Source organism: Tamandua tetradactyla, chromosome 14, assembly GCF_023851605.1.
Source record: "Tamandua tetradactyla isolate mTamTet1 chromosome 14, mTamTet1.pri, whole genome shotgun sequence".
Classification (NCBI taxonomy): Eukaryota; Metazoa; Chordata; class Mammalia; order Pilosa; family Myrmecophagidae; genus Tamandua; species Tamandua tetradactyla.
The window spans coordinates 70,617,240-70,636,798 of record NC_135340.1 but is presented as its reverse complement, the minus strand read 5'-3'; the positions used below and the strand labels follow the sequence as shown (position 1 = coordinate 70,636,798).

The 19,559-nt window shown below is 36.6% G+C and overlaps 1 protein-coding gene and 1 pseudogene across 6 annotated transcripts in view; both read left to right on the top strand.

The window, feature by feature from the left end:
• The window catches only part of DNAAF4 (dynein axonemal assembly factor 4), a 124,091-nt gene that overhangs the window by 76,066 nt on the left and 28,466 nt on the right, over positions 1-19,559 (top strand). For all 6 annotated transcript variants that reach the window (XR_013162414.1, XR_013162412.1, XR_013162411.1 and 3 more), the window contains exons 5-6: positions 8,404-8,549; positions 9,590-9,699. Coding sequence is in view for 2 of the 6 variants with exons in the window: in XM_077127982.1 (XP_076984097.1) it covers positions 8,404-8,549; positions 9,590-9,699 (256 nt within the window). In the remaining 4 variants the exon portion in view is untranslated. The remainder of the gene's footprint in view (positions 1-8,403; positions 8,550-9,589; positions 9,700-19,559) is intronic.
• On the top strand, positions 11,414-13,227 carry LOC143656525 (calponin-3 pseudogene; annotated as a pseudogene).

Genomic DNA, 19,559 nt, shown 5'->3' with positions numbered 1-19,559 from the left:
GGTTCTGGCTTTGAGCCATGATTTTAACCCATCCCAGAGAGGCACTACCACTGCAGCCATTGTTTCAACATTGCCCCCTAGACGGGGGCAAAGGCAGTGGACTGCCTTGGACCTGCAGGAAAAAATTTGTTGAATAGCACCATCTGCTGGAAAGGCCAAGAAAACAGCTTTGGGGAGATGTCAAAAAGTCTTTTGGCTGTCTTTCTTGACCCTGTCCCCATGTCTCTTTGGAACTCATCCCCGGCCCTGTTTTGGCTGGAAAATACTGTCTTGGGAAAGTACTCTCCAGGGTGACCTACCTCCCAGAGGTTGCACTCTATGCAAAAGCAGCTAGAGGCACTAAAATGTAATAGTAATTTTTAAAAAAACATAGACAAAACAAAACAAACAACACAGTTCAAGATTCCTGGAGAAGGAAGAGAGGAAAGGAAGCTTTCCCCTAAGTCTGAAAGAGTTGTACAACTATTGCAATCCTAAAAATACCACATTTTCACGTAGAAGAGCTGAATAAAATTTGATAAGTTAAGCAGAGGCAATTCTAAATGTCTAGAATAAGTTTATTCAAGTATCCAGGAAGACCCTTAACAAAAGCCAATCAATAGTAAAATCCTAGTCAAGAGAGAGAAACTGATCCTCAGAGTAAACTAATCAAGATAAACAGGTGCCTCAACATCAGCAAAAAATTACAAGGCCATATTAAAAAGCATGAAGATATGGCCCAATAAAAGGAACAAATTAAAACTTCAAGGAAGGCACAGAATTTGGAACAACTAATCAAAGATCTTCAAACAAAGCTTCTAAATCAATTCTAGGAGATGAAGGAAAACATAGCTAAAGAGATAAAGCATATTAAGAAGACACTGGGTGAGCATAAAGAAAAATTTTAAAGAATGAAAAGAAACAACTTATAGGGAAAGGCACAATAGAAGAGATTAAAAATACACTACAGGCATGCAATAGCACATTTGAACAAGCAGAAGAAAGTATCAATGAATTAGATAAGATGATCAAAATCTCATAGAAGAAAAGATGGAAAAAATTAAGCAGGATCTTAGAGAATTGAATGATAGTATGAAGCGTACAAATATACACGTCATGGGTGTCCCAGAAGGAGAGAAAGAAATGGGGGCAAAAAGAGTATTAGAGGAAATAATGGCTGAAAATTTCCCACCTTTCAGAAAGATGTAAATATACATGTCCAAGAACATACTCCCAACAGAATAAATCCTAGTAGACCTACTCTGAGACACATACTAATCAGAATGGCAAATACCAAAGATAAAGAGTGAATCCTGTAAGCAGCAAGAGTAAAGTGATTCATCACATGCCAGGGATCCTCAATAAAATTAAGTGCCAGTTTCTCATCAGAGACCATGGAGGTGAGAAGGCAGTGGTATGGCAGAAAGTACTGTAAGAGAGAAACTTCCACCAGGAATTCTCTATCCAGCAAAGCTGTCCTTCAAAAATAAGGGACAGACCAGAGTGATACCTCGACAAATCCCAGAAGGATTTGAACAGTGAAAAAGTATTTGCAAAGTCCCCTTGGGAGAATGGTGAGAAAGGGGGAAAATTCAACTTCCCCAAATGGAGAATTCTTGATATTCTCACAAGCAGTGGGGACAACCAAAGCAATAGGGTGAGCCCCCAACCTTGGGGTTTGTTCATATGAAACTTAACTCCACAAAGGACTAAAAGCCTATACCTACTTAAAATTAGGCCTAAGAGTTACCCCCAAGAGAACCTCTTCTGTTGCTCAGATGTGTCCTCTCTCTCTCAGCCAACACGACAAGCAAACTCACTGCCCTCCCCCTCTCTACATGGGGCATGACTCCCAGGGGTGTGGACCTTCCTGCCAACGTGGGACAGAAAGCCTAGAATGAGCTGGGACTCACCACCAAGGGATTGAGAAAACCTTCTCAACCGAAAGGGGAAAGAGAGAAATGAGACAAAATAAAGTGTCAATGGCTGAGATTCCAAACAGAGTCGAGAGATTATCTTGGAGATTATTCTTATGCATTAAATAGATATCACCTTTTTAGTTAAGGCATAACAGAGAGGCTGGAGGGAACTGCCTGAAAATGTGGAGCTGTATTCCAGTAGCCATGTTTCTTGAAGATGATTGTATAATGATAACGCTTTTGCAATGTGACTATGTGATTGTGAAAACCTTGGGTCTGATCATTCTTTTATCTACCTTATGGACCGATGAGTAAAACATATGGATTAAAAATAAATAAGTAATAGGGGGAACAAATGTCAAAATAAATTTAGTAGATTGAAATGCTAGTGATCAATGAAAGGGAGGGGTAAGGGATATGGTATGCATGAATTTTTTTTTTTCCTGGTTTCTTTTTATTTCTTTTTCTGGATTGATGTAAATGTTCTAAGAAATGATCATGATGATGAATATATAACAATGTGATAAAAAAAGAATGTTCATATAGTATGTTTATTGGTTTTATTAATAAAAATTTTTGAAAAACCCGAAGAGAGATATATAGGGGCCAAGGTGGCAGCTTAGCAATGTGCACATTTTAGTTCATCCTCCAGAACAACTACTAAGTAACCAGAAACAGTACAGAACATATCCCGGAGCCACAATAGTGACCGGACACACAGCATAACCCAGTCTGGACCAGCTGGACCGGCTGTGAGTCTCCGGAACCGTGAGTCCCCCAAGCCACGGTGGCTGGTGTCCGGTGCCCCTCCCCCACAGGCGGCTTCCCAGAGGGAAAGGAAAGAGACTCTAACAGTAGCAGGGACTGAGTCCAACCAAACACCAATTGTGCCATTAATAAACAAATTCTGACTACTACAATCGCAACTAAAAGAATAAAATACCTAGGAATAAATTTAACCAAAGAGACAAAAAACCTATATAAAGAAAACTACAAAAAACTGCTAAAAGAAATCACAGAAGACCTAAATAGATGGAAGGGCATACCGTGTTCATGGATTGGAAGACTAAATATAATTAAGATGTCAATCCTACCTAAACTGATCTACAGATTCAATGCAATACCAATCAAAATCCCAACAACTTATTTTTCAGAATTAGAAAAACCAATAAGCAAATTTATCTGGAAGGGCAGGTTGCCCCGAATTGCTAAAAACATCTTGAGGAAAAAAAACGAAGCTGGAGGTCTAGCGATGCCGGACTTTAAGGCATATTATGAAGCCACAGTGGTCAAAACAGCATGGTATTGGCACAAAGATAGATATATCGACCAATGGAATAGAATAGAGTGCTCAGATATAGACCCTCTCATCTATGGACATTTGATCTTTGATAAGGCAGTCAAGCCAACTCACCTGGGACAGAACAGTCTCTTCAATAAATGGTGCTTAGAGAACTGGATATCCATATGTAAAAGAATGAAAGAAGACCCGTATCTCACACCTTATACAAAAGTTAACTCAAAATGGATCAAAGATCTAAACATTAGGTCTAAGACCATAAAACAGTTAGAGGAAAATGTAGGGAGATATCTTATAAATCTTACAATTGGAGGCGGTTTTATGGACCTTAAACCTAAAGCAAGAGCACTGAAGAAGGAAATAAATAAATGGGAGCTCCTCAAAATTAAACACTTTTGTGCATCGAAGAACTTCATCAAGAAAGTAGAAAGATAGCCTACACAATGGGAGATAATATTTGGAAATGACATATCAGATAAAGGTCTAGTATCCAGAATTTATAAAGAGATTATTCAACTCAACAACAAAAAGACAGCCAACCCAATTACAAAATGGGAAAAAGACTTGAACAGACACCTACCAGAAGAGGAAATACGGATGGCCAAGAGGCACATGAAGAGATGCTCAATGTCCCTGGCCATTAGAGAAATGCAAATCAAAACCACAATGAGATATCATCTCACACCCACCAGAATGGCCATTATCAACAAAACAGAAAATGACAAGTGCTGGAGAGGATGCGGAGAAAGAGGCACATTTATCCACTGTTGGTGGGAATGTCAAATGGTGCAACCACTGTGGAAGGCAGTTTGGCGGTTCCTCAAAAAGCTGAATATAGAATTGCCATACGACCCAGCAATACCATTGCTAGGTATCTACTCAAAGGACTTAAGGGCAAAGACACAAACGGACATTTGCACACCAATGTTTATAGCAGCGTTATTTACAATTGCAAAGAGATGGAAACAGCCAAAATGTCCATCAACAGAAGAATGGCTAAACAAACTTTGGTATATACATACGATGGAATATTATGCAGCTTTAAGACAGGATAAACTTATGAAGCATGTAATAACATGGATGGACCTAGAGAATATTATGCTGAGTGAGTACAGCCAAAAACTAAAGGACAAATACTGTATGGTCCCACTGATGTGAACGGACATTCGAGAATAAACTTGAAATATGTCATTGGTAACAGAGTCCAGCAGGAGTTAGAAACAGGGTAAGACAATGGGTAATTGAAGCTGAAGGGATACTGACTGTGCAACAGGACTAGATAAAAAAACTAAAAAATGGACAGCACAATAATACCTAATTGTAAAGTAATCATGTTAAAACACTGAATGAAGCTGCATCTGAGCTATAGGGTTTTTTTTTTTGTTTTTTTTTGTTTTTTTTTTTACTATTATTACTACTTTTCTTTTCTCTATATTAACATTTTATATCTTTTTCTGTTGTGTTTCTAGTTCCTCTAAACCGATGCAAATGTACTAAGAAACGATGATCATGCATCTATGTGATGATGTTAAGAATTACTGATTGCATATGTAGAATGGTATGATTTCTAAATGTTGTGTTAATTTCTTTTTTTTTTCTTTCTGTTAATAAAAAAAAAAAAAAATTCTGACTACTAAAAATAGGCCCCCAGCTCAGGCGAACCTGGTCAAGGTGGAGGTCGCTTATTGGGCTAAATGAAAAAGAGGAAAGGGGACGAAACAGAGGTTTTTTTGGCTGTTTCTACGGAGGCTTGGCTGCCTCTGGATTCAGCAGTCGGACTACTTGGGCTGCAGCCGCCCCAGGCATAGGCAGAAACAGACTGCTTTCAGGGCTGTCTCCCACCTGTGCCTTCCCCAGGGGAGGGGTGAAGCCCAACTTAGGTGGAACCCCTCTCTCAAGGAATTCAGACCCCAGGGCTTGGCAATTTGAAGCCATTAAAACCAGCCTACAATCTCTCCTCTGTCTCCACCACGCCCCCAGCAGGGAGAGCTTCCAAAGTTAAAGGAACCACAACATCTTTTGCTGGTGGGACCCGCAGGCACACAAGTGCCACATACTGGGCAGGATAAGAAAAACAGAACCCAGAGACTTCACAGGAAAGTCTTTCAACCTGCTGGGTCTCACCCTCAGGGAAAACTGATGCAGGTGACTCCTTCCCCCGATAGGAGGCCAGTTTAGTCTGGGAAAACCAGGCTGGAGTCTGTAATACCTATGTAGACACTCCTAAGGGTGGAGAGGGAAAAGGCACCTTACAAGCAGGACAAGAAACAAGAAAACAAGAACTGAAAAATTACCTTCTGTTAAACAAAACTTAAGCTATAGACCCAGAAAAAGCTGAACTGAAGGTCAATGAACAGATAGACAACAAACTCATCTAGCAAGAAAACCCTAGGTAAGATAAGTGAAAGCAGTCTCCAGAATAAACTAATTAAGGTAATTAAATGTCTAGACGCCAGCAAAAAATAACATATCACACCAGGAAAATTGAAGATATGGCCCAGTCAAAGGAACAAAACAATAGTTCAAATGACATACAGGAGCTGAAAAAACTAATTCAGAATATACGAACAGAAATGGAAAACCATCAAAAACCAAATCAATGAATTGAGGGAGGACATGAAGAAGGCAAGGAATGAACAAAAAGAAGAAATGGAAAGTCTGAAAAAACAAATCACAGAACTTATGGGAATGAAAGATATAGTAGAAGAGATGAAAAAAACAGTGGAAACCTACAATGGTAGATTTCAAGAGACAGAGGTTAGGATTAGTGAACTGGAGGATGGAACATCTGAAATCCAAAAAGAAACAGAAACTATAGGGAAAAGAATGGAAAAATATGAGCAGGGACTCAGGGAATTGAATGATAATATGAAGCACACAAATATACGTGTTGTGGGTGTCCCAGAAGGAGAAGAGAAGGGAAAAGGAGGAGAAAAACTAATGGAAGAAATTATCACTGAAAATTTCCCAACTCTTATGAAAGACCTAAAATTACAGATCCAAGAAGTGCAGTGCACCCCAAAGAGAACAGATCCAAATAGACGTACTCCAAGACACTTACTAGTCAGAATGTCAGAGTTCAAAGAGAAAGAGAGGATCTTGAAAGCAGCACGAAAAAAGCAATCCATCACATACAAGGGAAACCCAATAAGACTATGTGTAGATTTCTCAGCAGAAACCATGGAGGCAAGAAGACAGTGGGATGATATATTTAAATTACTAAAAGGGAAAAACTGCCAACCAAGAATTCTATACCCAGCAAAATTGTCCTTCAAAACTGAGGGAGAAATTAAAATATTTTTCAGACAAAAATTCACTGAGAGAATTTGTGACCAAGAGACCAGCTCTACAAGAAATACTAAAGGGAGCACTAGAGACACATACGAAAATACAGAAAAGAGAGGTGTGGAGGAGAGTGTAGAAAGAAGGAAAATTAGATATGACATATAAAATACAAAAGGCAAAATAATAGAGGAAAGTACTACCCAAACAGTAATAACACTAAATGTTAATGGATTGAACTCCCCAATCAAAAGACATAGACTGGCAGAATGGATTAAAAAACAGGATCCTTCTATATGCTGTCTACAGGAAACACATCTTAGACCCAAAGATAAACATAGGTTGAATGTGAAAGGTTGGGAAAAGATATTTCATGCAAATAACAACCAGAAAAGAGCAGGAGTAGCTATACTAATATCCAACAAATTAGACTTCAAATGTAAAACAGTTAAAAGAGACAAAGAAGGATACTATGTACTAATAAAAGGAACAATTCAACAAGAAGACATCACAATCATAAATATTTACGCACCGAACCAGAATGCCCCAAAATACATGAGGCAAACACTGCAAACACTGAAAAGGGAAATAGACACATCTACCATAATAGTTGGAGACTTCAATTCCCCACTCTCATCAATGGACAGAACATCTAGACAGAGGATCAATAAAGAAACAGAGAATTTGAATATTACAATAAATCTTGAGTAGGACATAAGATTTTGTTGGTTTGTCCAGAGTGATGCCCGATGAATCCCAGAATGATTCGATCAGTGAGTGGAAAAGTATTTGCAAAGTCCCCTTCAGGGAATGGTGAGAACGGGGAGAAATTCAACTTCCCCAAGTTGAATTCTTGATATTCTCACAAGCAGTGTGGACGGCCAAGGCTATAGGCTGAGCCCCCAGTCTTGGGGTTTGTTCATATGAAACTTAACCCCAGAAAGGATAGGTCAAGTCTGCTTAAAATTTAGGCCTAAGAGTCACCCCCAAGAGAGCCTCTTTTGTTGCTCAGATGTGGCCTCTCTCTCCAGCCAACATGACAAGCAGTCTCACCAACCTACCCCTCTCTGCGTGGGACATGACTCCCAGGGGTGTGGACCTTCCTGGCAACGTGGGACAGAGATTCTGGAATGAGCTGAGACTCAGCATCAAGGGACTGAGAAAAACCCTAGAATGAGCTGAGAATTAACATCAAGGGATTGAGAGAACCTTCTAACCAAAGGGGGAAGAGTGAAATGAGGCTAAGTGTCAATGGCTGAGAGATTCCAAACAGAGTCGAGAGGTTATCCTGGAGGTTATTCTTACGCATTAAATGGATATCACCTTGTTGTTCAAGATGTAGCGGAGAGACTGGAGGGAACCACCTTAAAATGTAGAGCTGTGTTCCAGTAGCCGTGTTTCTTGATGATGATTGAACAATGATATAGCTTTCACAATGAGACTCTGTGAATGTGAAAACCTTGTGTCTGATGCTCATTTTAGCTACTATATCAACAGAAGAGTAGAACATATGGAATAAAAATTAATAATAGGGGGAACAAATGTTAAAATAAATTTAGTTTGAAATGCTAGTGGTAAATGAAAGCGAGGGGTAAGGGGTATGGTATGTATAATCTTTTTTTTCTCTATTATCGTTTTATTTCTTTTTCCGTTGTCTTTTTATTTCTTTTTCTAAATCGATGCAAATGTGCTAAGAAATGATGAATATGCAACTATGTGATGATATTAAGAATTACTGATTGTATATGTATAATGGAAAGATATCTTAATGTTTTGTTTGTTAATTTTTTTAATTAATAAACAAAGTTAAAAAAATTGTATATAAACTCAAAAAAAATTTTTTTGAAAAACCATTTAAAAATGTGAATTTGATTGTTAAAGTAGAAAATGAAAAATAAATTACTTGTTAATATTCTTTTGAAGGGAGAAATTCAGAAAATATATTTTTTGATAAGTTTAATGAAGACAATGTTCCTCCTCCTCGCTCTGTTGGCAGTATTAAAATCAACTTTACTCCTCGAGTATTCCCAACTGCTCTCCGGGAATCACAAGTAGCAGAAGAAGAGGAGGTATATCTACTTGCTGTTAGTTGCGCTTACCACAAATGAAAATGCTTAAATTCTTTTTTTTTTTTCATCTATTGAAACTAGTACTGGCTCTAAATTTCATCAGTATTTGTTATACTGAAAATACTACTTTCAGGAATGTATTTTACTATTTCCTTATGAGAAAATATTTTTATAGATTTTATTTTGCTCTCAAATTCTGATGAGAGAACTGTGCTTTAATACACAGTATTTTTGTGTAATCCAGGAGGTAAACGTTATACTTGTCACTTATTTTATCAAATAAATCATTTTCTATAGTAGATTTGTAAACTCAGATCAGTATGTGTTTTGGTGAGAAGAGATTTGGGAACAAATTGCTGTTGAGTATTTTCTATTGTGATATTTTGGAAATAATAGCTTTCATTCATTTAGAAGTTCCTATGCCTGGAACTTAGAATTTTTCATATAAATTAAAATTGTATATCTTTGGTTATAAAAGCACTGACAGGGAAGGCTCAGCTGGCAGAGTTCTTGCCTGCCATGCCGGAGATCCAGGCTCGATTCCTGTGCCTGCCCATGTAAAAACCAAAAGCTAATAAAAAAAAGCACTCGCAACTGCATTTTTTAGTGTAAGATATTAATTGATGCTTCTCTGAATTGAAAACTTGTAGAAATAATTGAAGATCCTTAAGGCAGAATGACTGTTTATAAATACTAACTTTTTTCTGATTATTAAGCAATACATTATTTTTGTATTTTATTGTTTATAAATTTATTTCTATGATTAAAATTATAATAATTAAAAATCACTTTATATTTCATGTTGAGAAAAATTAAAATACAAATAAATAAAAATAACCATGACGAACTCCCAAAATTGATAGTTTGGACTAGACATTTTTATATATTTCATATCAATCAGCTAGTGAGATTTTTTATAGAAGTATGAAAAAATGGAAGTTTAAAATCAACATCATCATCTACTATTTCCATTTAAAAGTCATTGTTAAATAAAATAAACCTCCCTTTGTGCCTTTTATAAGACTTCTTTCTCATTTCAGTGGCTACATAAACAAGCAGAGGCACGAAGAACAATGAATACTGATATTCCTGAACTTTGTGATTTAAAAGAAGAAGAAAAGAACCCAGAATGGTTGAAGGACAAAGGAAAGTAAGTTTGAACTCTGGCCATGGAATTTATAATAAATTTATATAGACATTATTACTTACCACATTATTTAGTTACCTTGAGGGGTATGTGTGTGTGTATATGTGTGTTGGAAGGGAAAGTGATTGTAAATCAGCACATTAGGTAAGTGGGGCCTCGATATTTTAAAAGTCAGATTAAATAATAAGTAAGACTCTTACTCTTGCTTTTGTACTTAAATATCATAAAAAATTTTAAATCACATCTTACAAAATGGTTATTAAAATCCCTTTTTGGTCACTTTTATATTCAACATAAGTCCTTCTTGTTATCTCCCTCAAAAAAGCAAACTCACTGCCCACCCCCTCTCTACGTGGGGCATGACTCCCAGGGGTATGGACCTTCCTGGCAACGTGGGACAGAAATCCTAGAATGAGCTGGGACTCAGTATCAAGGGTTTGAGAAAACCTTCTCAGGCGAAAGGGGGAAGAGAGAAATGAGACAAAATAAAGTGTCAATGCTGAGAGATTTCAGACAGATTCTAGAGGTTATCCTGGAGGTTATTCTTATGCATTATATAGATATCACCTTTTTAGTTAAGTTATATTGGAGAGGCTGGAGGGAACTGCCTGAAAATGTAGAGCTGTGTTGAAGTAGCCATGTTTCTTGAAGATAATTGTATAATGATATAGCTTGTGCTGGTTTGAAAGGAAGTATGCCCCCTAGAAAAGCCATGTTTTTATCAAAATCCCATTTCATAAAGGTGGAGTAGTCCCTATTCAATACTGTATGTTTGAAACTGTAATCACATCATCTCCATGGATGATGTGATTTATAGAAGAGTGGCTGTTAAACTGGATTAGGTGACAACATGTCTCCACCCTTTTGGGTGGGTCTTGATTGGTTTATTGGAGTCCTATAAAAGAGGAAACATTTTGGAGAATGGGAGATTCAGAGAGAGCAGAAAGATGTAGCCACGAGACACAGAGTCCACTAGCCAGCGACCTTAGGAGATGAAGAAGGAAAATGCCTCCCGGGAAACTTCATGAAACAGTAAGCCAGGAGAAGAAGCTAGCAGATGATGCCATGTTCGCCATGTGCCCTTCCAGATGAGAGAGGAACCCTGATCGTGTTCACCATGTGCCTTTCCAGATGATAGAGAAACCCTCACTGTGTTCGCCATGTGCCCTTCCACTTGAGAGACAAACCCTGAACTTCATCGGCCTTCTTGAACCAAGGTATCTTTCCCTGGATGCCTTAAATTGAACATTTCTATATACTTGTTGTAATTGGGACATTTTCTCAGCCTTAGAACTGTAAACTAGCAACTTATTAAATTCCCCTTTTTAAAAGCCATTCTGTTTCTGGTATATTGCTTTCCTGCAGCTAGCGAACTAGAACATAGCTTTTGCAATGTGACTGTGTGGTTGTGAAAACTTTGTGTCTGATGCTCCTTTTATCTATGGTATGGACAGATGAGTAAAACATAGGGATTAAAAATAAATAATAAGGGGAACAAATGTTAAAATAAATTTAGTAGATTGCAATGCTAGTGATCAATGAAAGGTAGGTATAAGGGGTATGGTATGTATGAATTTTTTTCTTTTTTTCTTTTTATTTGTTTTTCTGAATTGATGCAAATGTTTTAAGAAATGATCATAATGATGAATCTACAACTATGTGATGATATTGTGAGTTATTCATTATATACCAAGAATGGAATGATCATATGGTAAGAATGTTCATGTTTGTATGTTGTTATGTTTAAAAAAAATACAATATTAAAAAAAAAAAGAATAAGATTGCTCCAAGTATGACCATCAGACAGAAGAAGATATTCACAGTTGGATAGAAGAGGTAATGGACGTGATCATTGGAACCAATTTCCAGCCGGGGTGAAAGATGGCGTCATCCTCTGCGTACTACAGCCAGATTCGGTGAAGAAGGTCAATGAGTCTTTCTTAGACTGGCTTCAGTTGGAGAATATTGGCAACTTTATTAAGGCTATCCAGGCTCATGATATGAAACCACATGACATATTTAAAGCAAATGATCTTTTTGAGAATGGAAACATGACTCAAGTTCAGACTATGTTGGTGGCTCTAGCAGGTGTGGCTAAGACAAAAGGATTCCATACGACCATTGACACTGGAATTAAGTTTGCAGAAAAACAAAACAAGACATTTTAATGAAGAAAATTAAAAGCTGGCCAAAGTGTAATTGGCTTGCAGATGGAACCAATGAATGTGCCATCTAGGCAGATATAACTGCTTATGGGACTAGGAGGCATCTTTATGATCCTGTGCTGGTATGAAAGGATATATGCCCCCTAAGAAAGCCATGTTTTAATATAAATGCCATTTCGTAAAGGTAGAATAATCCCTATTCAATACTGTATATTTGAAACTGTAATGAGATCATCTCCCTGGTTGATGTGATTTAGTTAAGAATGGTTGTTAAACTGGATTAGGGGATGACATGTCTCCACCCATTTGAGTGGGTCTTGATTAGTTTCTGAAGTCCTATAAAAGAGGAAACATTTTGGAGATTCAGAGAGACTCAGAGAGAGCAGAGAATGCTGCAGCACCACGAAGCAGAGAGTCCACCAGCCAGCGACCTTTGGAGATGAAGAAGGAAGATGCCTCCCGGGGAGCTTCATGAAACAGGAAGCCAGGAGAGAAAGCTAGCAGATGACGCCGTGTTCGCCATGTGCCCTTCCAGCTGAGAGAGAAGCCCTGACTGTGTTCGCCATGTGCCATCTCACTTGAGAGAGAAACCCTGAACTTCATCGGCCTTCTTGAACCAAGATATCTTTCCCTAGATGCCTTTGATTGGACATTTCTTTAGACTTGTTTTAATTGGGACATTTGCTCGGCCTTAGAACTGTGAACTAGCAACTCATTAAATTTCCCTTTATTAAAAGCCATTCCATTTCTGGTATATTGCATTCCGACAGCTAGCAAACTAGAACAGATCCCAAAATGCAAACTGACAAATCTTTTGACCAAACCACAATTAGTTAGTCTCCAATGGGCATGAACAAAGGAGCCAGCCAGCTGGAAATGTTAGCACCAGGTACCAGAAGAGACATCTATGATCAGAAGCTGACACTACAACCCGTGGACACCTCGATAATTTCTCTATGGATGAGTACCAACAAAGTTGCTTCCCAGAAAGTAATGAGTGTATATGTGCTCAGGCAGTAAGTACTTGATCCCAAATACTGTGCTGCTCCAACAGAACCTGTCATTCATAATGGAAGCCAGGGAACAGGAACAAATGGGTTGGAAATCAGTGTTATTGATTATCAGACAGAATATCCTGATAAATATCATGGTGATGTGATACCAAGATGACTACACTAGAGATTACCAATATGGGGACCAAGGCATTGAATATTAGATTCACAAAAACAAGCTCAGTATTTAGTCCATTGTTTTTACTCAAGAACTAAGCTAGCCTTGAGTAATTTTTATCTTGTCTTCCTGAAACACTGTTATGCTTATTGTAACTAAAAGAAATATTGCCTTACATACATTCCTTTTTCCTTTTTCTGCCTCTTCCTTAAATAGTTGCTTTTAATGCTGTAACAGTTAAATCATACAGTATAATCAATAACTTGCATAAGAAGAAAAAGGAATACTGTGAAAGGAGAGTACTCCTGTACATCTAATTCTTTTATTAAAGATGTATGCATTTAAAAATAAATCAGTTGGGAGGGTGCATGTGTGGTTCACTGGTTGAATACTCACCTGCCATGCAGGAGACCTGGGTTCGACTCCTAGCCCATGTACCCAAAAAGAAAAAAATTGGCGTTAGATGTGAGGGTCTATTTCTGAACTCTCAGTTCAGTTCCATTGATCTACCCTTGTACCAGTACCATGCTATTTTTACTACTGTAGATTTGTAAAAAGATTTAAAGTCAGAAAGTATGAATCCTCTAACTTCATTCTTTTTCAAGCATTTACGTATTTGGGGCCTCTCATTCTTCTAAATAACTTTGATCATTGACTTTTCTATTCCTGCAAAGAAGTCTATTAGAATTTTGATTGGGACTGTGTTGAATCTGTAAATTGTTTTGGGTAGACTTGACATCTTAATGATACTTAGTCTTCCAATCCATGAGCATGGAATGTCTTTCCATTTATTTAGATCTTTTATTTCTTTTAGCAAAATTTTATAGTTTTCTAAGTCCTTTATAACTTTGGTTAAATTTACTCCTAGATATTTGATTCTTTTAGTTGTTGTTGTAAATGGATTTTTTAAATTGATTTTCTCCTCTACTTGCTCATTAGTATTGTCTAGAAACACTACCGAGTTTTGCGCATTAATTTTGTACCCCACCACTATGCTGAATTTGTCTATTAGTTCTAGTAAATTTGGTGTAGATTTTTTGGAACTTTTGTATATATAGAATCATGTCCCTAGCAAACAGTGAAAGTGTTATTTCTTCCTTACCCATCTGGATGCCTTTTATTCATTTTTCTTGCGTTATTGTTTTGACTAGAACTTCCAGTACAATGTGGAATAACAGTGGTGACAGTCGTTATCCTTGTCTTGTTACAGATCTTAGAGGCAAAGCTTTTCATTTTTCACTATAGAGCATGACGTTAGCAGTGGGTTTTTCATATGTGCTCATTATGTTGAGGAATTTACCTCCTATTTCTATTTCCCTAAGTGTTTCTATCAAGAAATGGTGCTGGATTTTGTCAAATGATTTTTTTCTGTGTTAATTGAGACAATCATGTTTTTTTTCCCCTTTGTTCTGTTAATGTGTATTACATTAATTGATTTTCTTATGTTGAATTGCACTATCATACCTGGGATAAATCCCACTTGTTCACAGTATTTAATTTTTTTTAATGTACCGTTGGATTCTATTTCTTGCCAATTTTTGCATCCATATTCATAAGTGAAATTGGTCTGTAATTTTATTTTCTTGTAGTACCATTATCTGGCTTCAGTATTAAGGTGATGTTGGCCTTATAGAATGAGTTAGTGTGTTCCCTCCTCTTCAATTTTTTGGAAGAGTTTGAGCAGGATTGGTATTAACTTTTCTTGGGATATTTGGTAGAAGCCATTTGTTCTGAAATTTTCTTTTGGGCGGTTTTTGATAACTGATTCAATTTCTTTACTTGTAATTGGTCTGTTGAGATCTGTTTCTTCTAAAATCAGTGTAGATCATTTGTGTTTCCTAGGAATTTTTCCATTTCATCTAGGTTTTCTAATTTGTCGGTATTCAGTTGTCCAGACTCTTTTTATGATCCTTTTTTATTTCTGTGGGATCAGTGGTAATGACCCCTCTCATTTCTAATTTTGAGATCTCTCTCTTTTTTTTCTTTGTCAGTCTAGCTAAATGTTTGTCAACTTTATTGACCTCTTCAAAGAACCAGTTTTGGTTTTGTTAGAGATTACTATTGTTTTTTAAATTATATCTTTCATTTATTTCTACTGTAGTTTTTATTTCTTTCCTGTTGCTTGCTTTGGGTTTAGCTTGCTGTTATTTTTCTAGTACTTCCTGGTGTGCAGTTTGGTGTTTGATTTTACTTTATCTTTGCTTTTAATATCAGCATGAGGCTAAAATTTCCCTCTTAGCACTGCCTTCAGTGCATCCCATAACTTTTTTTTTTATAGATTTGTACCAAATAAACATTTTTTGCTTTAGTCTCACACATTAGTTGAAATTTTAAAATATTAATTACCATCTATTTTCAGCACACTGCAGTAATGACATTCTTTTGTTCTTCCTCATGCAAAAACATTTTTTAAATTTGTACATTTAGTCACATCATTATACATTCTAGGCATTCCTAGATTACACCATCTCAATCTTTATCGTCTATCTTTCTTTGTGATTTAATTTATGCCCCAGCCCTCCTCCCATCATTCTCATATGCAGCTTCATTCAGTGTTTTAACATAATTGTATTACTGTTAGGTAATATTGTGCTGTCCATTTCTGAGTTTTTATGTTCAGTCCTGTTGCACAATCTCTATCCCTTCAGCTCCAATTACCCAATATCTTACCCTATTTCTATCTCCTGATGGTCTCTGTTACCAACGAAATGTTCCAAGTTTATTCACTAATGTCAGTTCATATCAGTGAGACCATACAGTATTTGTCCTTTTGTTTCTGGCTAATCACACTCAGCATAATGTCCTTAAGGTCCATTCATATTGTTACATACTTCATAACTTTATTCTGTCTTACAGCTGCATAGTATTCCATCTTATGTAAATGTCACAGTTTGTTTAGCCAACTGTCTGTTGATGGACATTTTGGCTGTTTTCATCTCTTGGTAATTGTTAATAATGCTGCTATAAACATTGGTGTGTAAATGTCCATTTGTGTCCTTGGCCTTGTGTCCTTTGAGTAGAGACAGCATAGATGGGTACTGTTTTTTAATCCATTCTGCCAGATTATGTCTTTTGATTGGACATGGATTATGTCTTTTGTTGATGGAGTTTAATCCATTAACATTCAGTGTTATTACTGCATGGGTAGTACTTTCTTCTGCTATTTTGCCTTCTGGGTTTTATATATCATATCTAATTTTGCTTCTTTTTACCTTTACTCATAGTCTTCCTTTCTATACTCTTCTCCACACCTCTCTCTTCTGTCTTCATATCTGTCTCTAGTGTTCCCTTTAGTATTTCTTGCAGAGCTGGTCTCTTGGTCACAAATTCTCTCAGTGATTTTTTGTCTGAAAATGTTTTAATTTCTCCCTCATTTTTGAAGGACAATTTTGCTGGATATAGAATTCTTGGTTGGCAGTTTTTCTCTTTTAATAATTTAAATATATTATCCCACTGTCTTCTCGCCTCCATGGTTTCTGCGCATCCCATAACTTTTGATATGTTGTGTTCTTGTTTTCGTTTGTCTCAAGACATTTGCTGAATTCCCCTATGATATCTTCTTTGAATCATTGGTAGTTTAAGAGTGTGTTGATTAACTTCCATATATTTATTATTTTCCAGTTCTGTGCCTCTTATTCTTTTTTTTTATTAATTAAAAAAGATTAACAACAAACAAACAAAACAATAAGATATCATTCCATTCTATGTATATAATCAGTAATTCTTAATATCATCACATAGTTGCATATTCATCATTTCTTAGAACATTTGCATCGATTTAGAAAAAGAAATAAAAAGACAACAGAAAAAGAAAACGATAATAGAGAAAAAAAAAGTTATACATACCATACCCCTTACCCCTTGCTTTCATTTACCACTAGCATTTCAAACTAAATTTATTTTAACATTTGTTCCCCCTATTATTTATTTTTATTCCATAACCTCTCGACTCTGTTTGGAATCTCTCAGCCATTGACACTTAGTCTCATTTCACTCTTCCCCCTTTTGGTCGAGAAAGTTCTCTCAATCCCTTGATGTTAATTCTCAGCTCATTCTAGGGTTTTTCTCAGTCCCTTGATGCTGAGTCTCAGCTCATTCCAGGATCTCTGTCCCACATTGCCAGGAAGGTCCACACCCCTGGGAGTCATGTCCCACACAGGGGCGGGGGGGAGGGTGATGATACTGCACGTCATATTGGCTGGAGGGAGATGTGCTTCTTATTCTTTTCCAGCTTCATTCCATTTTGATTAGAGAAGATGATTTGTATAATTTCAGTCATTTTAAATTTATTGACACTTTTTTTGTGATCCAATATGCAGTCTATCCTGGAGAACAGTCCATGTGCAGTTGGGAAGAATGTGTATCCTGCTGTTTGGGGTGCAGTGTCCTGTCTATTAGGTCTAGTTCATTTATCATATTATTCAAGTTCTCTGTTTCCACACTGATCTTTTGTCTAGATATTTTATCTGTTGATGAGAGTGATGTATTTAAGTCTGCAAATATTATTGTAGAGGTATCTGTTTTTCCTTTCAGTTTTGCCAGTGTTTGCCTTATGTATTTTGGGTACTATGGTTACAAGCATAAATATTCATGATTACTATTTCTTCTTAGTGGTTTGACCCTTTTATTTATATATACTGTACTTGTTTGTCTCTATTAACAGCTTTTTTGACTTACAGTCTATTTTGTTAATTATTAGTATACCTACTCTAGCTCTCTTTTGGTTACTATTTGCATGGACTATCTTTTTCCATCTTTTCACTTTAAAAACTTTTTGTGTCTTTGGGTATAATTTGAGTCTTTGGTAGGCAACATATGGTTGGAGTGTGCTTTTTTATCCATTCTGCCAATGTCTTTGGATTGGAGAGCACAGTCCATTAAGATGACAAACTGCTCAATTTTTTTCTATTCTTTCGTCTTTTCAGCCATTTTTATTTCTGCTTTGTTTTTTTTTTTATTTTTTTAAATACAAAAAACAAATAAATGCAGACATTCCTATTTTGATCATTCCGTTCTACATATATAATCAGTAATTCACAATATCATCACATAGTTGCATATTCATCATCATGATCATTTCTTATAACATTTACATCAATTCAGAAAAGGAAATAAAAAGGCAACAGAGGCCACTTGATGTTTCTGAACCTTAAGTTCTCATCTATTGTGAAAACTCAGATGTAAAAATATGAATGCTTGGCAGTCAGGACCCTTGATCATCTTGTCACCACCTCCAGTTTGATAATGAGGAAGTGTTTCCCCAAAAATCGCCTGCCACTCCCAACGATGAAAAGTTCTTTTCATTTCCAATTGCCAGTCATTCCTGTAACTGGCCCTGTGGCCCAACTCTACAGTTTACCCCCTGAAGTGGATGACAGAATGGATGAAAGTGATGACAACGATGATACTGATTTAGAAGCTGAAAATGAAGATGACCTAGATCAAAATTTTAAGGCACTGGGAATCAAACCCGGGTCTCCGGCATAGCAGAATGATGATGTTGAAACGGATATTAACAAACTAAAACCCCAACAAGAACCAGGACGAACGATAGAAGAACTAAAAATGTATGAACACCTTTTCCCTGAGCTTGTTAATGATTTCCAGGACAAAAATTGCCCAAGATATTGAGAGGCTAATACATCAAAGTAATATCATAGATCGAGTAGTTTATGATTTAGATAACCCAAATTACGCCATTCCAGAAGAAGGAGGTATTTTGAAATTCAACTCCAAATTTGAATCTGGAAATCTGCGCAAAGTAATTCAAATTAGAAAAACTGAATATGATCTTATTCTGAACTCAGATATAAATAGCAATCATTATCATCAGTGGTTTTACTTTGAAGTCAGTAGAATGTGGCCAGGTGTTGCTTACAGGTTTAATATCATTAACTGTGAAAAGTCCAATAGCCAATTTAATTATGGTAAGATAATTATCTTTCCCGATTGAGATCGTATGCAGCATCTTTACTATAGGACAGAAACTAAAAAAGAATTTATTAGCAACATATTAAAAATGTTTGAAATGTTCTTCTTTTCTCTAGTTCTCAAAATTTGTACTTTTGTCATGCAAAATTTGAAATGGGCTAAGCTTGGATTTATTGGTGAAAAGAGCAATAAACCCTTGTATAGGCAAGTCCTTTGAAAATTTAATGGGTTTGGCTGATTTTTTCCAGAATGCATATAATTAAAGATGTTTTCTGAATGCTGCTTAAAATTGAGTTTTTAACATTAGTTACTCCAAAAGAAATATTTTTAACTTTTTATTTTGAAATAATTATAGATTCATAGAAGGTTACAAAGTTACAGAAAGGTCCTTTGTTCTCCTTAAGGTTGCTACAATAGTTACATCTTACCTGTAGTATGTTGGGTAGCTGATGGCTGGGGGTAAGTGGCCTTACTGAGTCAGTCACACAGACACACAGCACACAGCACAGCGACTCAGGAGACAACCCTCAGGGGTGAGTGGAAGGCGTCCGCTTTATTGAGAAAGTGCACAGGCTTATATAGGCTGGGAACATGCAG